General features: G+C 43.0%; 1 protein-coding gene across 1 annotated transcript; it reads left to right on the top strand.

The window, feature by feature from the left end:
- The first annotated feature begins 454 nt into the window (after positions 1-454).
- LOC120051987 (pre-mRNA-processing factor 19-like) lies at positions 455-8,441 on the top strand. Its single transcript, XM_038998865.1, has 16 exons — positions 455-642; positions 963-1,112; positions 1,329-1,405; positions 1,494-1,635; positions 1,951-2,021; positions 2,251-2,319; positions 2,521-2,562; positions 2,807-2,881; positions 3,076-3,151; positions 3,381-3,490; positions 3,662-3,817; positions 3,977-4,046; positions 4,740-4,913; positions 7,158-7,240; positions 7,601-7,706; positions 8,013-8,441. The coding sequence occupies exons 1-16, from the start codon at positions 624-626 to the stop codon at positions 8,108-8,110; spliced, it is 1,518 nt and encodes a 505-aa protein (XP_038854793.1). The 5' UTR covers positions 455-623; the 3' UTR covers positions 8,111-8,441.
- Positions 8,442-23,620: the final 15,179 nt, after the last annotated feature.

Here is a 23,620-nt window from a genome sequence, read left to right as displayed (position 1 = left end):
TTCAGCTCCTCGGACTGCTGAGGAACTTTATGTTTTTGACCGTCTCCATGGCAGACCTGTTGATGAGGAAGGGGGTGTGCCCAGCCTGGTTTTATTTATAGTCCTAGCCTTCTTGTCTAGACTATAAGTCTACTTCTTCTGAGTTGCCATGAATGGTGAAAGCAGATTCACACACATTTCAGCACTGCCTTTGACACATTTTGATGACCATATAGTATTTAGGCTATCTCTTGTTGGTCCTTGCTATCCGGGATCTTTGGGGTGTCCTTACCCCCATTGAAGTTGACATTTAAAATGGTTAAGGTTTAGGGTACGAGTGTCCCAAGGATTTTGAATAGCACTATAGTTTGTTGAGGACCTCAGACTAGGGGAGGGGTTGGAAGACTCATGCTATCCCAGCATGCAATAGTCGGAGCTGCACCCGAAACGCGCAGCCGCGGTCTAACGTGCGTGAATACGGAAAGAAACATTTATAAATCAATATTTAATTTAGCCGGATTATTATTGTATTACAATCAACACAAAAATAAGCTACAGTTGGATCTGAAGAACATTCATTTATCTGTACTGATACGGTGATCTTGGAGGGAACGAGCGACCGAGGGTTTAGCTAGCTACTGAAAATGTCCCTGGTTTGTGCAAGTAAGTTCAAATGAATGAATGAGTCGAGTTGCCCTTCCGGAACATTAGCGGTACAGAGACCGCAAATATCACGTTTGTTGGTGTATAATAATGTCTCTAGAACCTTCCCTTATTATTGTCACCATATGCATGTTATACATTTTAATTAGCAAGCAACCCTTTTCAAACATTGTGGATCAGCTTGACATAGGTGTTATATCTGCAAAGTACAGTTAAACGGTAATGTGTCCTTCCATCTTCTGACTAGAGTTGCGTTTGCCGTATTTATATTGTAATTGCGGGCATGCAAATTTACCCCTCTCGCTCTACCGTCCATCCAGTATCAAATGAGGTCCCGGAACACCCGTGCGTGTCGCCGGTGTCCAACCAGGTGTTCGAGCGGCGGCTGATTGAGAAGTACATAGCTGAGAATGGAGCAGACCCTATGAATGGCCAGCCTCTGTCAGAGGAACAGCTGATAGACATTAAAGGTGAGGGAGACATGGAGGAGAGTGTGTTCAGATCTGATGCTGAGCTGAAGTCAACACAATAAGGGTAATCCATATTATTTGACTTCCAACTATTCCTGCATGGTGCCCGGTAATCTCTAGGCTAGAGTGCATTCTGCCACTTCAACAACAATGGTAACCCCACTAGTCAGGGGATATCTCACTACATTAAGCTATCTTTGTCTCCCCCTGCCTCAGTCTCTCACCCCATCAGACCCAAAGCTCCCTCGTCCACTAGCATTCCAGCCATCCTCAAAGCTCTGCAGGACGAGTGGGTGAGTCCATGTATACTCGGCTACACTCCCCTTCGCTGTGCCTGAACTGAGGCACACACACACTCTTCTAAAACGATCTCTCTCTTAGGATGCGGTGATGCTCCACAGTTTCACCTTGAGGCAGCAGCTGCAGACGACGCGTCAAGAACTAAGCCACGCCCTCTACCAGCACGACGCCGCCTGCAGGGTCATCGCCCGTCTCACCAAGGAGGTCACTGCCGCCAGAGAGGGTGAGATATATATATATATATATATATATACATACGTACACACACACGTGCTTGTGTATACACACACACATGATGCACTTATATACACACACATGCTTGTACAATTAACACATGATTATACATTCTAACACACCGACACACTCTTTCACTTACACACATACACACACACACACACAGTATTATAGACAGACACACAGGCAAGCATACTTGCACACACTCTTATGTTCATCTGGAAACAGCTTTGGATGTTAGTGGCCATGGGGCGTCACTTCTCATTTCTCCTCTGCTATGTTTTACCTTTCTCTCTCCCCGTAGCTCTGGCCACTCTGAAGCCACAGGCGGGATTGGTGGTGGCTCAGGCAGTCGCTTCCCAGCCCCATGTCACGGTCAGTGATTGGCTAAAAGCCCTCAGTCAATTTAAATTGATAGTTAACTGGTTCGCATGAGCTCAATGTTTGTCTCTTGATTGAAGTCTTCGGTCTAAGTGAGACCTGTAAAGTTGTAGTATCTATATGTTCATATAAATATGATTTTTAACAGCTTACGCAAATACACATTTTCTAATAAGGAATGTACCATTCTCGTTTGTTATTGATTCTGTGTTTCATCTCGCAGGCTGGAGGTGCAGGAGAGCCCATGGAGGTCAGTGAGCAGGTGGGAATGATACCAGAGATCATACAGAAGGTAAGAGATGTCCTCACATACATTCACATCCACAGTACAAGAGGAATGATACCACACTGTTATACTAGACTATCATGTGCGTTCATTGCAAATATTACCATATAAGGCTGTGGTGTATCAAACCTTGAAATAACCAATCAACCATGCTGTCACACTACCAGGCACAGTGTTCTATACTAAGATGTCCGCCTCTCTCCACAGCTGCAAGACAAGGCCACGGTCCTGACCACGGAGAGAAAGAAGGTAACTATTCCAAACGCCAAAAAGTCATTTTCAAGTAACTTCCCTGTTGTTATTCATAGAATAACCAACCTAATGTCCAACCAGTTGTCAGCTTAGTATAGGCTATGGCTGTCTCTCCAATGGCACCCTACTTCCTACATAGGGCACTACTTTTGAACCGGGGCCATAGGGTGACATTTGGGACGTAGCCATGCTAGGATACATTTTTGTCCAAACCTCACCTCTACCATCTCTCTTCAAACAGAGAGGAAAGACAGTTCCAGAAGAGCTGGTCCGAACGGAGGACCTCAGCAAGTACAGACAAGTGGCTACCCATGCTGTGAGTACGTGTGTGTGTGTAACCTCTAGCTATGGCTGGTGTTGGAACACTTTATTCTTCAAACCTTGGGCAAGTTCAGAAAGGTTCCTCCCTGTTTCAGATCATTTTTCTTCCATTTCATTCTTACTGAACACAGCTCTAAATTATGTTTCTCTGTCTCTCTCTCTCGGTCTCTCTGTGCGTCTGTCTGTCAGGGTCTCCACAGTGCCAGTGTGCCTGGGATCCTGTCTCTGGACCTGTGTCCCTCCGACACCAACAAAGTGCTCACTGGTGAGACACACACGCACACACACACACACAGTCCACTGCCCATTGTAGATATACACACACATTGTTTCTGTGTGAATTCCATCAAAATGCTTCCTCCCTACCTTGAGGAAACAAAAAATACTATGGCACACCCTACAATCCCTATATAGTGCACTGCTCTTGACCAGAAGGGTGACGTTTGGGACTCAGACCCAGATACAACCCCTAACCTCTCTGTCTCCCTCTACAGGCGGGGCTGATAAGAACGTGGTGGTGTTTGATAAGAAGGAGGAGCAGATCATCGCAACCCTGAAAGGACATACCAAGAAGGTCACCTCTGTCATCTATCACCCCTCTCAGGTGAGACACACACACTTCCTTTCCTTTACTCTCCATTGACATAGTCCCCAGCAATGTCTTGCACTGGAATTACTCTGTAACTCTAATATCCCTTACCTCAACAATTTCTCTCTCTCTCTCTCGCTCCCCCCTTTCCCTCTCTGCGCACTCTCCTCCTCTCCCTCTCTCCAGTCGGTAGTGTTCTCAGCCTCTCCAGACAGCACTATCCGCGTGTGGTCCGTTACCGGGGGCAACTGTGTCCAGGTGGTGCGGGCTCACGAGGCGAGCGTCACCGGGCTCTCCCTCCACGCCACCGGAGACTACCTGCTCAGCTCCTCTGAGGATCAGGTAACACACACACACACACAAAACATATGTACACACACAAAAACAAAAAACAAACACGTGGATTTGGAAGTCAAGAACGTTATGTAAAGACTTTATTTTTATCTACTGTCTCCCCCTCTTTCTCTACTTTCTATCGCTTCCCTTTTCTCTCTCCATCAGTACTGGGCCTTCTCTGACATCCAAACAGGTCGTGTTCTCACCAAGGTCACTGATGAGGCTGCAGGATGTGGTGAGTGCTTCTCTCTCCCGCTCTTTATTATTTTTATTATTTTTATTGAGTAAGTAAGTAGCCATTTCCAAGCCAGAACGGCCCGTAGGGCAGGAGCATATATCCTGTTTCTGTAGTGTGAGGCAGCTTGATGTATAGGTACACCCCCTAGACAGGACACTAGTCTACCACAGGGTGGTAGGGGGAGGATGAGTGAAAGGGCAGTGGGCTGGATTCGAACCATGGCGATTGTGGCAGCTCTAATCGCTGGACCACACCGTTGGACCTCTCTCTCTCTTTGTCTTCCCAGACATTTTATTGACCACATGTTGCTAGGGACAAGACGTTTTATTGACCACATGTTGCTAGGGACAAGACGTTTTATTGACCACATGTTGCTAGGGACCAGCTTCCTCTAATTGTCTGTCAGTATCCAAAAGTAGCATTTCCTAACTGTGGTGTCAGCCCACCAAATAATGTCCCACATATCAAGCCCCATAAATGCCAGGTTGTCTTTCCTATGTAAATAGATAGACAAAAAACAATAACATTTAATCAATCCTCCCCCCTGTGAATTGACTGACCTAGTACCTAACTGGAGTAACTGAAATCAAATACAATATTTCCAACCACCCCGTCCCCTGTACTCTCTGAAAGCACACTGATACATTGCAAATACATGTTCTTTCCACATCCTGTCCTGTACCCCTCCAGCTCTGACCTGTGCCCAGTTCCACCCTGACGGTCTGATCTTCGGGACGGGGACGGCCGACTCTCAGATCAAGATCTGGGACCTGAAGGAGCGCACCAACGTGGCCAACTTCCCCGGCCACATCGGCCCTGTCACTTCAATCGCCTTCTCTGAGAACGGATACTACCTGGCTACAGGTGAGATTGCTGTGTGTTTGTGAGAGAGGACTCTCTGTGTGTGTGTGTGTGTGTGGGAGAAGTGTGTATGTGTGAGCGCACGCGTGAGAGAGAAGATTAGCTTTGTGTGTGTGTCTCTTTTACACTCTGAGTGACTGTGTGTGAAGTTGTCTTTTATTCCTTTGTGTAAACACTGTTAGACATTATTGCTCAACTCCAGTGGTGATTTTAGCATGTAAGAGGCAAGAGGCAATCCGTAATTTTGATTAAGACATTAATGAGCGAGCTAGGACAGACGTAGTCAATATAACTATTTGTTCAGCACTTCTGAAATGTACACATGACAGAATTCAGAACATGGGCCGTTCTTAGGGTTCTCCCTGTACACCAAGTCAGAACCGTAGGATAAATAAAGGGGGCATATAAGCAGACAATGCCATTTCTTACAATATTCAATTACATTTCTCTAAAACAGGCTATATGTGCACCAACAAGTCAGAACAGTAGGCTAAGTTGGGGATCAGATTATTAGGGTGAGGCACATGGGCTACTACTAGCTTACTACACAACATACACTTAGTATTACTTTTTTGTCTACGGTATACATATCTCCCTGGAATATTACATAATTTATGTAGCAGCATACAATACATTTTTGGCCTCAACTTGTTGAGCTGTGCACACTTGAACAGGAAGGTGGCGCGGTGGTCCTTTTTGTGGGAAAACTTTCTCATCAAAGTCTTCTCTGGATTTATGGTGCTTTCAAGACACCTGGGAACTCTGGAAAAAAAGTCAAATCATGACGTCCGTGGTCTTCAGGTCGGAGCTCTATAAAGAGTTCCAGACTTGGAATTCCGAGTTGGATGACCTTTCAAAAACATATTTTCCCAGTCGGAGCTCTTTTACATTTTTTCCCCCCAGAATTCCCAGTTGTCTTGATCTCACTGAAGTTTGGCAGAAGTCATGCTGTATTGACAGCATAGCCAATCTATTCAACCTTTTCTGGCTCATGACCATGTGAATGTTTGTCCTTTCAAGCTTGGAAAAGAGACTTTAAACCCAGACTTGGACCACACACCCACTCCACTGAATAGCAGGATAGTGATTCCTTCCAAACCACTCATTGTTGAATTTGCTATTTCCAACTTGTTGTGTAATGTTTATGTCCAATGGCCCATGAGCATCGATATGTTTTATCTATGATTTCTCTTCATATGACAAACATTGAAAAGGATTTGCCAGTAGATTGTCGACTTGATTCATAATGACGACTGCTTGTCTATCTTGTTAGCTAAGATTTTGAAAGTATGATGTTGACATGATCAGTCATATCAAAGCTACGGTAGATATAACTTAATTTAAGTAATTTTATCAGTGGGCAATGACCTTGAGCCTGTTTGGATGGGCACTTATAATGTCAATATATGGCAGTACCCAAGGGGCTTGTATTTTCAAGCTCTCCCTGTAGATTTTGTGGTGACGTAGTGTCCCCATGAGTGACAGAACACTGAGCCAATTGTGAATAAAAATATGTATGATCACATTTATAGCAAAAATAAATGATTCAGTAGCCGTTTTCTAGGTATTTCTGCCGTTTTGTTTCAGAGCTGGTAAATTTAAATTCACAAAGTCAAAGAACTACAAATCCTATAGCCTATCCCACCTTGTGTTGCAAAACTGCACGTGAAGAGCTGAGTTGAAAGATACATTTTTAGAAGCGCTGCACATGGGCATAAAAGTTGGTCTAATTTACTTGAAATTAAAGTCTACTGAAGTGAGACTTTGTTCTTGTTTCTTGGTTATTTACATTGTTTAAATTCACAAGCTAGGTTGTTTTTTCATGTTCGAGTTTCAACTGCTAGGTAAGAGGGCAATGCATCTACTAGTCAGACTCTCAATGGCACAAACATGACTTGAGTCGCGTTACCATGGTAACCTCCACCTTAAAGGGGCAGGGGAACATTTATGTATCATCTGTGATATTTTGGTTAAAAGACGGGTCACAAAAAAAATGAAATGAAATGAAACAATATGCCACTACTTCTTACTAGTTCTACATTTGTTTTAGAAACATTACAAAGCATGCTCATCTGTTTTTTCATGTTTTGTTGGTGTAATTATTGCGAACCAAAATATTTTGTCTGGTTAAAAAGAAAGAGTGGCTGGTAGATTATTTTATTTTTTATCTACTTGACACAGTGGCTGGTGGATCAAAAAGTAAATGTTTGGCCCTGCTCACCTCACCACCACCTCTCATGTCTCCAGGTGCACAGGACAGCTCAGTGAAGCTCTGGGATCTGAGGAAGCTGAAAAATTTCAAAACCATCACCCTGGACAACAACTATGAGGTAAGAAGAGCAGAAAATTAGTGCACGTCTGTAATGACCTCTATTCCCTACACTACTTTTGACCAGAGCCTAGTGCACTATCTAAGAAATCGGCTGCTATTTGAGAGACAGTCGTTGTAGACTGTACACTGGACATTCAGAAGCTAGTAGTGCTACAATCTAGCCTGGTCCCACATCTGTTTGTGCTCTTGCCATCTCCATTTCCGTCACTGGCATGAAAATTCCATAAGGAGTTTGCAAGAGAACAGAAACCGACTGGCACCCAGGCTAGCAACGGTCTGCTCTGTATGAATACTGTAATCTCCTTGTACTGAACTACCCTGTAAATTTAGAGAAATTATATGTGAGTCTTTCCCTCAGGTGAAGTCCCTGGTGTTTGACCAGAGTGGGACATACCTGGCTGTGGGTGGCACTGACATCAGGGTCTACATCTGTAAGCAGTGGTCCGAGGTCCTCAACTTCACAGGTAAGAGAATGCACTGTGTGTGTCATACTGCTAGAGATGCAATGGCGAGTGGTGATGAGTTAGCTTGGGACAGAAACAGTGGTCTAGAGGTGGGTCTTCAAAGTGCCTGGCTGGATGACGATAATAGCAAGTGTGTATATACAGTACCTTATGAAATATTCAACAACAAAAAATATCTTTCAGGTTTACTATTTCGTTTATCAGCACCTCCCCAACTTTATTGGGTGTGCGTCAACTCATGCTTTTGAGTTGATTTCAAGTCAATTTTTTTTGTTGCCTGTTATAGTTTTGTTTTTCTTTACCCAGAACACACTGGGGTGGTGACAGGCGTGGCCTTTGGGGAGCACGCCCAGTTCCTCACCTCCACTGGAATGGACAGGAGCCTCAAGTTCTACAGCCTGTAACAACATGGATCATATGAGCAGAGTGATGGATGTCTCTGATTGGCTGGCCTCTCTGAGGCCACACTGATGATGTATGCATGGGATGAGACTTTGGCTATGTCCCAAATGGCACCCTAGGGAAAAGGATTCCATCTGGGGGGGACACAGACCCTGCAGCAGTTGATCAGAAGGGGAATGCAGCTTGATTGGATAATAAACTGAGGCTAGAATGTTAGAATGGATTTTTAACTGATATGCTCTTAATAATAAGGATCGGAACCTTTTTTTTTCAATTTTCGCCTAAAATTACATCCCAAAATCTAACTGCCTGTAGTTCAGGAACTGATGCAAGGATATGCATATTCTTGATACCATTTGAAAGGAAACACTTTTGAAGTTTCTGGAAATGTGAAATTAATGTAGGAGAATATAACACATTAGCTCTGTAAAAGATAATACAAAGAAAAAAACATGGAACAAAAAAAACATCAGCTTTGAAATGCAAGAGAAAGGCCACAATGTATTATTGCAGTTTAGGTGCAATTTAGATTTTGGCGTGTATGTGCAAAGTTTTAGACTGATCCAATGAACCATTGCATTACTGTTCAAAATGTTGTATAAAGTCTGCCCAAATGTGCCTAATTGGTTTATTGATACATTTTCAGTACATAACTGTGCACTCTCCTAAAACAATAGCATGGTATTCTTAGCTACTGTAAATTGGACAGTGCAGTTAGATTAACAACCTGCCCAGGGACTGCAGTTGAAAATTAGCCGGCTGGTTAAAACCGGCACTTTAACTGAAACGTTGATTAATGTGCACTGTCCCTGTAAAAATAAATAAACTCAAACAAAAACTCAAACAAGAATTCAAGCTTTCTGCCCATATCAGATATGTCTTTGTCCTGGGAAATGTTCTTGTTACTTACAAACTCATGCTAATCGCATTAGCGCGCTCGTCCCGTGGGGGGGACACCAATCCCATAGAGGTTTTAACAATGGGGAAACGGAGCATATCAGTTTGGATTCCAGGCTACTAGAATGCACCCAAAATATGTCATACAGCAATGCTATTGTATATGGCTCATACTATGTTATTGTTGTATTTTACCTTTATTTAACTAAATCAAATCAAAGTTTATTTGTCACGTGCGCCGAATACAACCTTACAGTGAAATGCTTACTTACAGGCTCTAACCAATAGTGTGGAAAAAAGGTGTGTGTGTGTGTAGGTAAGTAAAGAAATCAAACAACGGTAAAACGACATTTGAAAATAAGAGTAGCAAGGCTATATACATACACCGGTTAGTCAGGCTTATTGAGGTAGTACGTACATGTAGGTATGGTTAAAGTGACTATGCATATATGATGAACAGAGAGTAGCAGTAGTGTAAAAAGAGGGGTTGGCGGGACACAATGCAGATAGCCCGGTTAGCCAATGTGCGGGAGCACTGGTTGGTCGGGCCAATTGAGGTAGTATGTACATGAACGTATAGTTAAAGTGACTAGGCAAGTCAGTTAAGAACAAATTCTTATTTTCAATGACGGCCTAGGAACAGTGGGTTAACTGCCTTGTTCAGGGGCAGAACGACAAATTTTTACCTTGTCAGCTCTGGGGATTCGATCTAGCAACCTTTCGGTTATTGGCCAAACACTCTAACCACTAGGCCGAGAGCCATGGTATGTGTCCCAAATGACACCCTATTCCCTATATAGTGCTGCACTACTTTTGAAAGGGGCCCTGGTCAAAGGTTGTACACGATAAAGGGAATAGGGTGCCATTTGGGACTTGGGCATTGACTGAATCACACCAAGAGCCATACAAGCATATTGTAGATCATGTCCTTTCATCAATGTGTATATAGTACCTTGTAAGACCCTCAATACCACACACACAAGGGAGCACAAACACAGAGGTGACTTCAGAGTGTACATTGTTGTAGTAGATATATATATATTTGAAGCTCAGTACCCTCTTATTTGGATTAATATCGTAACAGTATCAGAATGTGGTCATAGTCTTTACAGCTTGTGGATTTCATGCCTTCTATTCTCCATTTCTGCGTTTAAAAAAAAAAACGATCCATTATGTTTCTTGTACAATGTGAATGATTTTGATTAGTTGGTAAGTGATGCCATTGATTTGATGAAATTCTAATATTTGTATTTTTTTTTTTAAAAACCTCTGTTCCATTTCACAGTTTTTTCCCCTTATCTTTATTTTATTATCCTATTGTCCCTCCTTTCTCTCTTTCTTCATGAAATGCCTGTTTTATGCATTTTTCTTTTACACATCTTTTGCCAGGTGAAGACTTTGTATGTTTTTTGGATCATCAATCAATAAACATCAAAATAATCCAATCCGCTCTCATTGTGTTGTCTGTTACATGCTTATTACACATGCCCTCTTGTTATACAACACAATTACCCGTGTGTGAGAACACCACTGTCCCAAATAGGACAGTACCAGAACGGTTGGAGACATCACGTGAGTTTGAGAGTGGAACAGTGTGACACAGAAGAAAGACAAAGGGAAAAAACGACCTCAAATAGTTTCAGCCATCTAACTTCGTTATCTAACGGGCATCTGTACTGGAGGTCCTTGATGATCTTCTTGGCCTTCCTGTGACACCGGGTGCTGTAGATGTCCTGGAGGGCAGGCAGTGCGCCCCAGCTTCTGGAGAGCCCTGCTGTTATGAGCGGTGCGATTGCTGTACCAGGCGGTGATATAGCCCTACAGGATGCACTCACTGGTGCATCTGTAGAAGTTTGTGAGGGTCTTAGGGGCCAAGCCTAATTCCTTCAGCCTCCTGAGGTTGAAGAGGCACTGTGCGCCTTCTTCACCACGCTGTCTGTGTGAAGGGACTATATCAAATCAAATTGTATTTGTAACATACGCCGAATGCTTAATTACGAACACTTTCCCAACAATGTAGAGTTAAAAAGAAAGAAAATAATCACAAAAAAAGTAGTAAAACAATAAATAACAATAAACCTGGCTATATACAAGGAGTACCGGTACAAGTCAATGTGCAGGGGTATGAGGTATTTAAGGTAATATGTACATGTAGGTAGGGGTAAACGTGACTAGGCAGGATAGATAATAAAGTGTAGTAGCAGCGTATGTGAAGAATGAAAGTGTGTGCATGTGTTTTGTGTGTGTGAGCATATGTAGTGTGCGTGTGTGTTGGAGTGTCAATATACGTATATTTGAGTGTGTGGGTAGAGTCCAGTGAGTGTGCATAGAGTCAATGATAGTGGAAAAAAAGGGTAAATAAATTTCCAGGTAGTCATTTGATTAACTGTTCAGAAGTCTTATTGCTAGAAGGGGGTAGAAGCTTTTCAGAAGCCTTTTGGTCCCAGACTTGCTGTGCAGTAGCAGAGAGAACAGTCTATAGCTTGGGTGGATGGTGTGTTTGACAATTTCATAAGCATTCCTCTGTATGGCAGGGAGCTTAGCCCCTGTGATGTACTGGGCCATCCGCACTACCCTCTGTAGCGCCTTGCGGTCTGATGCCAAGCAGTTGCCATACCAAGCCGTGATGCAGCCAGTCAAGATGCTCTCAGTGGTAAAGCTGTAGAGCTTGTTGAGGATCTGAGGGCCCATGCCATTTCAGGTTGTCAGTGACGTGAACACAGAGGAACATGAAACTTTTGACTCTCTCCACTGCGGCCCGTCAATGTGGATGGAGGCGTGCTATTTCTGCTGTCTCCTGTAGTCCACGATCAACTCCTTTGTTTTGTTGAGGGAGAGGGTATTTGCCTGGCACCACTCCGACCAGGCCTCTCACCTCCTCCCTGAAGGCTGCCTCGTCACTGTTGGTAATCAGACCTACCACTGTTGTGTCGTCAGCAAACTTGATGATTGAGTTGGAGATATGCGCCATGCAGTCATGGGTGAACGGAGTACAGGAGAGAACTGAGCACGCACCCCTGTGGGGCCCCCGTGTTGAGGATCAGCATGACGGAGGTGTAGTTTCCGACAGTCAGGAAGTCCAGGACCCAATTGCACAGGGAGGGGTTCTTAACTGACTTGCCTAGTTAAATAAAGGTGTAAAAAAAATATATATATACAGTGGGGCAAAAAAGTATTTAGTCAGCCACCAATTGTGCAAGTTCTCCCACTTAAAAAGATGAGAGGCCTGTAATTTTCATCATAGGTACACTTCAACTATGACAGACAAAATGAGGAAAAAAATCCAGAAAATCACATTGTAGGATTTTTAATGAATTTATTTGCAAATTATGGTGGAAAATAAGTATTTGGTCAATAACAAAAGTTTATCTCAATACTTTGTTATATACCCTTTGTTGGCAATGACAGAGGTCAAACGTTTTCTGTAAGTCTTCACAAGGTTTTCACACACTGTTGCTGGTATTTTGGCCCATTCCTCCATGCAGATCTCCTCTAGAGCAGTGATGTTTTGGGGCTGTTGCTGGGCAACACGGACTTTCAACTCCCTCCAAATATTTTCTATGGGGTTGAGATCTGGAGACTGGCTAGACCACTCCAGGACCTTGAAATGTGAAGACTTACAGAAAACGTTTGACCTCTGTCATTGCCAACAAAGGGTATATAACAAAGTATTGAGATAAACTTTTGTTATTGACCAAATACTTTTTTTCCACCATAATTTGCAAATAAATTCATAAAAAATCCTACAATGTGATTTTCTGGATTTTTTTTCTCATTTTGTCTGTCATAGTTGAAGTGTACCTATGATGAAAATTACAGGCCTCTCTCATCTTTTTAAGTGGGAGAACTTGCACAATTGGTGGCTGACTAAATACTTTTTTGCCCCACTGTATATATATATATTCGGCCAAATCGGTGTCTAAAAATACAGATTTCTGATTGTTATGAAAACTTGAAATCGGCCCTAATTAATCGGCCATTCCGATTAATCGGTCGACCTCTAGTTCAGACCCAGGGCCCTGAGCTTAGTGATGAGCTTGGAGGGCACTGCGTTGAAAGCAGAGCTGTAGTCGATGAACAGCATTCTTACATAGGTATTTCTCATGCCCAGGTGGGATAGGGCAGTGTGCAGAGCAATGGCGATTGCATCGCTTGTGGATCTGATATGCAAATTGTAGTGGGTCTAGGGTGGCAGGTAAGGTGGAGGTGATATGATCCTTGACTAGACTCTCAAAGCACTTCATGATGACAGAGGTGAGTGCTACGGGTCGATAGTCATTTAGTTCAGTTACCTTCACTTTCTTGGGTACGAGAACAATGGTGGACATCTTGACCCAAGTAGGGACAACAGACTGGGATATGGAGAGATGGAATATGTCCGTAAACACTCCAGCCAGATGGTCTGCACATGCTCTGAAGACGTGGCTTGGGATGCCGTCTGGGCCGGCAGCCTTGCAAGGGTTTACACGCTAAACGACTTACTCACGTCGTACACAGAGAACGATAGCACACAGTCCTCGTGAGCGTCCATCACTATTTAATACAGCCTATGTACCTTTGCTATGTCTTCCTCTGTGTAGGTCTGAATACTTCATTATAACAATGTAAGTAGATGCTAACTAGCTAACAGATTTAACAGATACGTTGACATGAAGACAAGCCTGACCTCTCCCCTCTCTGGGCCCCAAGTTACTAATCCCTAGCTCAGAAGGGAAAATGCACTGCCAACCCTATAGTCCAAAGGGCACCATTCTAATGACAAGTATCTCACAAGCATATGATGAAAATAACATCTTATCTATCTATGTCACAAGCATAAATCTGATTCTGCCACGACAAGTGATAGTACTTCCATATATACTAAAGTGTACTGCAGCTCTCTGATTTCCTTTTCTTATTTGCAGTACATACTGACTTTGATTTAGGTTTGAGTGACTGTAGTATTTAATCAGTCTCTCTCTCATTACCATCTCTCAATCACATGGGGTAGTATCTTGTTCTCTTCCCCTCGTCCTAAACTCATTTACTGTCAGGCCTTCTCCCGGAGTCACATATCGAGAAATGAACTTTTCTGTGTTCAGTAGCTCGCTACACCTATCCCTCCTTTCTCTCCATCTTTCTCTTGATGCTTACAATGCTCTCCGGACTCTCTCTTTACATTTTTGCTACCGTTATTTAACCAACCAGCTAGGTATAATTGAGAAGAAACACCTTTTCTTTTTAGCCTGGTCCCAGATCTGTTTGTGCTCTTGCGAGCTCCATTGCTGTCAGTGTCAAGCAAAACATGACACTCATGTTATTCTCTTTTTACATTAATGAATCTATATGACATTTTTAACAGGTAATTTATAATACCTTATAAAGTTGATTGTTTATTTGACACTCATTTCTACAGGTCGCCATAAGCGCGTTCTTTCGGAGCGAGGAGGTGTGTCTTGTGCAGCTCTTTCTCCAATCAGGGTCAGCCTACAACTGCGTCAGCGAGCTTGGAGAGCAGGGACTGGTCGAATTCAGAGACGTGAGTTCTTCACTTTGACATTTTAGTATTGAACATCTATTGTAATGCTGATAATAGACTAATTAGACAATAAGCTTACTTGGCTTATAAATGTATAATTAAAGACCATACCATAGATATCCTATTAAATTACTAGAGGGCCTATGCCATCAATCCTCAAAGTTCCAGAATGGAATGAAAATGGAAGCCATTGTGGTCAGGGAGAAATCCAAGCCAGTCTAATTGGAATGAATGGTAGTAAATGCATAGGTGATGCATTTCCTGCTTCTACTTAAGGCATGCAGAATAACATAAATTGTCTAAGTCCTATCATCAACTGATTTCAGCCAGTGTATTGCTGTTTATTGATTGCATTGTTTGAATGGAATCATTCCTCTTAGACTGTATGGTTAGCTAGCTACCAAACATACAGTGCAGATAGTCTTCACATTCATTGTTTTACACAATTATCGTATTACATCACTGGCAAACTATGGTTGACCAACGCCCTTACCAACATGGCTGACCTTTTAGTCCGTCATAAGAAGGTTCACATTCATTCTAGTATTCTAATTCCTAATTCTTCTCCTCTTCCTCCTTCTCCTCCTTCCTCTCTTCCTCTCCACTCCAGTTGAACCCCAATGTCAACTCGTTCCAGAGGAAGTTTGTGAACGAGGTGCGGCGCTGTGAGGAGATGGAGAAGTCCTTCAGTGAGTCTCTGACCTCTGACCTTCACACCATACGATCAGAGAGCATTCTCATATGGGATATTCATCAAGCCTCCTCCTCAACACATCCTCTTTGATAATCTGCATCTGATATCCACTTGCTCCCTCATTCCTCTTCCACGCTCCTTTTCTGCACATCTTCTTTTCCTTCGCCATCCCTCCATCCACCCTTCGGTTCATCATCCCTTCGTTCATCTCTCCACCTCACCTTTCCTTCTCTTCATCCCCCTCTCCCCAGTGTACCTGGAGCAGGAGATCGGCCGGTCCCTGTTCCCCCCGCTGGCGGGTCCTCTCGAATTTTACCTCGAATTAGATAAATAAAGGATAAAGATTTGAATTTTAAGCGAGAGTTGCACCTATTCCTTCCAAACATTTTTATGATTTTTGGTTGTACTTAGTCTCTCATTGGTTGAGCGCCTTCTACTCTTCTCCTATCTCCCGCTCTCGTCAGGCTCCGCCTCCCTCTTCTCTGGAGACTGCTGCCGTACTGGACAACAGACAAGACATCAGGCTGAGGTGACAGGTGATATATAAATCAGAGGAGGCTGGCTGGATGAGCTATAGGAGGACGGGCTCATTGTAAAGACTGGAATGCAATTAATTTAACGGTATCAAACACATCAAACATATGGAAACCACGTTTGACTCTGTTCCTTTAATTCCATTCGAGGCCATTACAATGAGCCTGTCCTCATATAGCTCCTCCCACCAGCCAATGGCTTCATTGTCAATGGCTGCGTCTCAAATAGCACCCTGTTTCCTATACAGTGGTCTGGCTCTGGTCACAAGTAATGCCCTATAAAGGCAATTGGGGGCCATAGGGCGCCATTTAGGAAGAACACAATATCAATGGACTTTCCCTACTGGCATGACAAGCAGCTGTCATATAGTTTGCATTGCAATATATAAAAGAGAATATGTGATAAGCAATAGTGGTTGCGTCCCAAGTGGCATCCTATTCCCTAAGGGCCCTGGTCAAAACAAGTACACTATATACTGGGGTGTCAGGTAGCCTAGTGGTTAGAGTGTTGGACTAGTAACCAAAAGGTTGCTAGATCGAATCCCTGAGCTGACAAGGTAAAAATCTGTCGTTCTGCCTCTGAACAAGGCAGTTAACCCACTATTCCCCGGTATGCCGGGGAATAGTGGGTTAACTAAATAAGAATTAGTTCTTAACTGACTTGCCTAGTTAAATAAAATGTTACATATAGTGAATAGGGTGCCATTTGGGATACTACCAGTCAAGAGGAGAAAAAATGAAAGATATTTGGATAGTCTGGATTTTCAATCTGTAGATGGTCATACTATCAGTTGATGAGCAACTGCTTGCTAAGGTAAGGGTTTAGAATAAGGGTTAGGGTTAGAAGATAGCTGGTTGAAATGTTACTGATAGTCAGTAGACAGATGGACTATCCAAATAAAGTGTTACCTGATATTTTCCCTCACTTGTCTTCTTCTGCCTCCTTCCCAGTTTTGTGTCTGGCGTGGTCCACCCGTGGAAGGTTCCGTCGTTTGAGCGGCTGCTATGGCGAGCGTGCCGCGGTTACATCATCGTCGACTTCAGGGAGATGGACGAGAGGCTGGAGCGTCCTGAAACAGTAAGAAATGAAAGGGGGGAGATAAGAGGGATGAATGCAAGGAGGGAAGGAAATAAGGAATAAAGATGGACGAGTAAAGGAAATAATGTTGGAGGATCATATTATTATGAGTGTTCCATTATGAAGATTGGATGTATATCCCTTGCCTGACAAATAAGTAAAAATATGTTTTTTCCCCCTTCTAAATCCCACTTCCTTACTTCATTCTTTACGATCAATCACAGGGCGAGATGGTCCAGTGGACAGTCTTCCTCATCTCTTTCTTGGGCGAGCAGATTGGACAGAAAGTCAAGAAGATATGTGATTGGTTAGTGAGAGCAGGTCCAAAGCTTATAACAATTTTCAGTTCCATGTTGTTGGAATGTTGAATTTATTGTCTAATCTAATGATTCTTGGTCTCCATTTTTTTCTTACCCCTTCTCTATCTCTCTCTCTTTCTTTCCTCTCTCTTTCTTCTTCTGTCCCTCTCTCAGTTTCCACACCCACACCTTTGACTACCCAGAGGGCACGACGGAGAGAGAGAAGATTCTGCACGGGCTGCAGGGAAGGATAGTAGACATCAAAACGGTAAGAAAAGAGAGAGATGGAGAGATTGAGAGAGAGAGATGGACAGAGACCAACAGATCATTTTGAGCTGGAACAGTCATTATCTCTCAGTTTTCCGTGTCTCCGTCAGTCGTCAACAATGTTAGGTGGATATCAGGCTACACCTGTTCTATCTGTTCTACTTCTATGGCATGATTTATTTCAGGTCTCCCAGACAGGAGGTTCTGCCCCAGTGGAAGGTGTTCTGTCCATATCACTAGAATGGCTCTCGTTCTATTTCTATGAATTCTATGTATTCTGTGTTTATTAAACCCCTTCCTTCCCTCCATGGTTTCCCTCAGGTCCTCTCCCAGACGGAACATTACCTGCAGCAGCTGTTGTGTCGCTCGGTGGCCCTGCTGCCCCAGTGGAAGGTGCGGGTCCAGAAGTGTAAGGCCGTCCAGGCCGTGCTCAACCTCTGCAGCCCCTCCGTCACTGACAAGTGTCTGATCGCTGAGGCCTGGTGTCCCGTCAGGAAACTGCTACTGCTGCAGAGCGCCCTGATAGAGGGAACGGTGAGAGAGGAGGAGGGAGGGGAGGAGATAGAGAAGCAGCCTATTCCCATATGGTATGGGAAGGCCCCTCCCTACTCTATCTCTTTCTCTTTTTCTTTCTTTTGTAGGCCCTCGGATCAATTTCCAAAAACATTTCTTTTTTTTCTTTTTTAAGAACTCAGTCTGGGTCTCAACTTACTGTTGCGAGTTAGAATAGTAGAATATACAAGGTGCAATTTCTAAATTTGGTTATGCATCAGCAGTTTTTCTCTTGTTATTTCAGTCACTGACAGTCACTCAATTATCCATGTCAGCTCATCATTTTGGCTGAATACCGACTGGGCACGCAGGGCACGTGCCCAGGGGCCCTGACTTCAAGGGGGCCCACATATATTTTGTTAGTCACTCTCACTCAGATATCATATTAAGTCATGTCAATAACAGGAATAACAGGAATATATCTCTCTCTCTCCCCCAGAGGAAGAACGGTAGTGGTAGACGCCTACGGTGTTGCCAGATACAGAGAGGTCAACCCAGGTATACACACACACACCAGCAAACTAAACAGGCATCCCCCAACTCTGTCAACCCTAACTCTTTCTCTGTACGTTTTTTGTGTTTGTCCCTCCTGTGTCTCCGTCCGTAGCGGTGTACACCATTATCACCTTCCCCTTCCTGTTTGCGGTGATGTTTGGGGAGATGTTTGGGGACGTGGGCCACGGCCTCCTCATGACCATGGCCGCTCTCTGGATGGCGCTGCAGGAGAGAGACCTCAAACTCAGGACCAACGACAACGAGGTACACACACCTTACCACTCTCCTCGTGGATGGTACTACAGGAGAAAGACCAGAGGACTAGAGCTGATGCTAGACCCCTCTTGACCTCATCCAATTGAAGAGCATCTCTTTCTCTCCCCCCCCCCCCCCCCCCCCCCTCAGATCTGCCAGATGATGTTTGGTGGTCGGTATCTGATGCTGCTGATGGGTCTTTTCTCTATCTACACCGGAGCTGTGTACAACAAGTGTTTCAGTAGAGGCCCCAGCCCCTTCCCCTCGGGATGGCACCTGCAACCTATGTTCCAACACTACAACTGGAGGTAAATGGATACACACACCTACAGTACCAGTCAAAAGTTTGGACACACCAACTCATTCCAGGGTTTTTCTTTATTTGTACTATTTTCTACATTGTGGAATAATAGTGACGACGTCAGAACGATGACATTACACATATGGAATCATGTAGTAACCAAAAAAGTGTTAAACAAATCAAAATATATTTTATATTAGAGGTTCTTCAAAATAGATACCCTTTGCCTTGATGACAGCTTTGCACACTCTTGGCATTCTCTCAACCAGTTTCATGAGGTAGTCACCTGGAATGCATTTCAATTAACGTGTGCCTTTTTAAAAGTTAATTCGTGGAATTTCTTTCCTTAATGCGTTTGAGCCAATCAGTTGTGTTGTGACAAGGTAGGGGTGGTATACAGAAGATAGTCCTATTTGGTAAAAGACCAAGTCCATATTATGGCAAGAACAGCTTAAATAAGCAAAGAGAAACGACAGTCCATCATAACTTTAAAGCATGAAGGTCGGTCAATCCGGAAAATTTGAAGAACTTTGAAAGTTTCTTCAAGTGCAGTCGCAAAAACCATCAAAAAGGAAGACACAGGAAAGGAAGACCCAGCGTTACCTCTGCTGCAGAGGATAAATTCATTAGAGTTACCAGCCTCAGATTGCAGCCCAAATATATGCTTCACACATTTCAACATCAACTGTATGCCAAGTGTGCAGAGCTGTCATCAAGGCAAAGGGTGGCTACTTTGAAGAATCTAAAATATATTTTGATTTAACACTTTTTTGGGTTACTACATGATTCCATATGTGTTTATTTCATAATTTATGTCTTCACTGTAGAAAATAGTAAAAATAAAAACCTTTGAATGAGCAGGTGTGTCCAAACTTTTGACTGGTACTGTATACAAAAAAAAAGAACCCACATGTATTTGTATGCTTTTTGCTTAATGGAAAAGTGACAGACTACTACTGGTTCTTTCGAGACAACGGAGAGCTCTAGAAAAATGACAGCGTTTCCGTCTTGGAATTCCGACTTGGATGACCATTGAAAACGATTTTTCAGTCTAAGCTAGTTTTTCTCAGAGTTACCAGTTGTCTCGAACGCACTGAAGTCAGAGATTTCAGAGTTCCCAGTTGTTTTGAACACGGCATAATACCAGTTGTGTGTGTGTGTGTGTGTGTGTGTGTGTGTGTTGCAGAGCTGTCGGAGGTGCAATGGGTGATGGTGATGCATATCAGCCTGTCGTGGCAGGGCTACATGGGATCTGTAGTTCTAGCCATCATATTTTCCTTCTTTGCCACACTCACCATCTCCATCCTGCTCGTCATGGAGGGGCTGTCCACCTTCCTGCACGCGCTCAGATTGCACTGGTGGGTCACAATTTGTTCCATCTCTCTTAGGTCATTCACATACCAAACACATACTGTTGCCCATCGATGTCTTCCATCTCTCACCCTCACACAGGCGTACAAACACATGAAATAATGCACACACAACCAGTTGATTTGTATCCCACGCACAACACAACACACATGGGGATGTATGAAACTTCTCAGCCTGAAGTGTCGCAGAATTGTGAACGTGTCGGTGGCGCGTACTGGTAAGACGCTTCGGGAGTGCAGTCATGTGTGCTAGCAAAGCAGAGGTCCTAGGTTCGAGCCTCAGCGCGAGTCATGTCAGGAGGAAGTGGTAGTCGCTGAATAAGCAGCGTGACGTCCTTCACACCATTCTCCATCCCTAATATTCCCATTTTCTTTCTTCCCAGGGTGGAGTTCCAGAATAAGTTCTACAGTGGAACAGGATACAAGCTCAACGCTTTCTCCTTCTCCTCCATCCTGAACCCTCTATAGGCTTTCAACACAGGACATTGTTACAGAGGAATTACTCTACCTACATAGATATTGCCCAATAGAAGCATGTATAAAGTTGTTTTATATACCGCTTTCAAACACACAACATTGTTACATATGAAATACTGACAGATATAGGGTGTCTGGAATGGCAACCTATTCCTTATATAGTGCACTACTTTTGACAAGAGCCATTTGAACCCTGGTCAAAGGTAGTGCACTATATAGGGAATAGGGTTCCATTTCAGATGCATCCATAGCCTAATAAGCTATTGTTTGCTACATGTTTTATCTTGCATATGGTATCCTATTTAAAAAGGAGATGAACTTGTGTATATAGTTAGTGTTTAGTTTTTGAGTTGCAATTTCTCTTTAAGGATGAGCCTACAACAGAGATGGTGACTGTAGGAGTGCACTACGTTTCCCAGGGACCACTGCGACACCTTTTTGTGCATGGGAGCCTTCTATGTTTTAACCACTTATAAATGAATACCATTAAATAATTGTTTTATAATCCCTAAAAGCTTATGGATTGTAGTGGATTTTAAGTAATGTAGAGACAATGTTCAGTATGAACACTGCAGCCAACATACATGATAGCTTACAGTACCAGTCAAAAGTTGAAACACCTACTCATTCCATTAATTTTTTAAAACTATTTTCTACATTGTAGAATAATATTGAAGACATCAAAACTATGGAATCATGTAGCAAAAAGTGTTAAATCAAAATATATTTTATGAGATTCTTCAAAGTCGCCACCCTTTGCCTTGACAGCTTTGCACACTCTTGGTAATCTTCTTGAGGTAGTCACCTGGAATGCATTTCAATTAACAGGTGTGCCTTGTTAATTTGTGGAATCTCTTTCCTTCTTAATACTTTTGAGCCAATCAGTTGTGTTGTAATTGTATTTGGTAAAAGACAGTCCATATTATGGCAAGAACAGCTCAAATAAGCAAAGAGAAACAACAGTCCATCATTACTTTAAGGCATGGAGGTCAGTTAATGTGGAAAATTTCAAGAACTTTGAAAGTTTCAAGTGCAGTCACAAAAACCATCAAGCGCTATGATGAAACAGGCTCTCATGAGGACCGCCACAGGAAAGGAAGACCCAGAGATACCTCTGCTGCAGAGGATAAGTTCATTAGTTACCAGCCTCAGAAATTGCAGCTCACATAAATGCTTCACACATTTCCACATCAACTGTACAGAGGAGACTGGCTGAATCCGGCCTTCATGGTCAAATTGCTGCAAAGAAACCACACCAATAATAAGAAGAGACTTGCTTGGACCAAGAAACACGAGCAATGGACATTAGACTGGTGGAAATCTGTCCTTTGGTCTGATGAGTCCAAATTTGAGATTTTTGGTTCCAACCGCTGTGTTTGTGAGACGCAGAGTAGGTGAACGGATGATCTCAGTATGTGTAGTTCCCACTGTGAAGCATGGAGGTGGTGGTGTGATGGTGCTTTGCTGGTGACATGGTCAGTGATTTATTTATAATTCAAGACACACTTAACCAGCATGGCTACCACAGCATTGTGCAGCGATGCATCATCCAATCTGGTTTGGGCTTAGAGGGACTATAATTTGTTTTTCAACAGGACAATGACCCAACACACCTCCAGACTGTGTAAGGGTTTTATTATTTATTTAGATTTTTTTAACACTTTTTTGGTTATTACATGATTCCATGTGTCACGTCTTCACTATTATTCTACATTGTAGAAAATAGTAAAAATAAAGAAAAACCCTTGAATGAGTAGGTGTTCAAACTTTTGACTGGCACTGTATTTGGCAACTGACCTCAACTTAATTTCAATCATGATTTGCGCACACAATATTCATTTCAGATTTTTCTTGTTTTAATTTCTTTTTTCCCCTTGTAAAAACCACAAATTAACAGAATTTCTGCAAAACATTTCAGAAAATAATTACATAATTGATTGCAATGCTACAGGCACATTACAGTCCCATTGAGTAACTGCAGTAGGGTAACCAAAACAATTCACCAAGACTACATCCCAAATGGTATCCTATTCCCTATATAGTGCAATACTTTTCAAAAGTAATGCGCTATATTGGGACACAACTGACATTTGGGACGCGCCCAACCCAAGAGCCCTCCGGTTCAACATTATTAACAATAGCATTCTGGGGGACAGAGACAGGGGGATGAACAAAACATTACACCTGTAAAAGACTGACAGAAAAGAAAGACATTAAAATGACAGGAGGAAAATATTCTGTCAAATGAGGGAATTCAAAGAAGCAAAGTTAAGACCTGTAGTGGCTGGTAGTGAGAAAGGGAGTCAAGTAAAACTGAAGAGAAACAATGTATTCGTCCCAAATAGCACCCTATTCCCTATATAGAGTACAACCTTTGACCAGGGCTCTAGTAGTATACTATGAGGAACAGGGTACCATTTTGGATGTAACTAATGAGAGATACAGTAATACAGTACGGTTTTTATCCAACAAAACTCATGGCTGTAAGCGTAAGGAACAGCGGTGAGGATGGCACGAAAAGAAGAGAGCTGAAATGGGGGGATTTCTAGGAATGGGTTGGCACTCGTTTGCATTTCATCATCATCATCCCCTCGGTGCTTCCGAGTCTCCTCGGTTTCCCCAAGGAGTCCGTGGAAGTGTTGGGCAGTGTGGCATAGAATCTGAACCTAGTGGGACACGCCAGTCATGTCTGAGTCTTCCTCAGTCCCCTTCCCTCTCAACCTCCCCTGAAACCTAAACCCTAATTCACTCTAGTTCATGTAGACCATGTAGCACA

This window comes from Salvelinus namaycush, chromosome 8, assembly GCF_016432855.1.
Source record: "Salvelinus namaycush isolate Seneca chromosome 8, SaNama_1.0, whole genome shotgun sequence".
Lineage (NCBI taxonomy): Eukaryota > Metazoa > Chordata > Actinopteri > Salmoniformes > Salmonidae > Salvelinus > Salvelinus namaycush.
The sequence above is the reverse complement of the archived record's forward strand: the minus strand, read 5'-3'. Positions and strand labels throughout refer to the sequence as shown.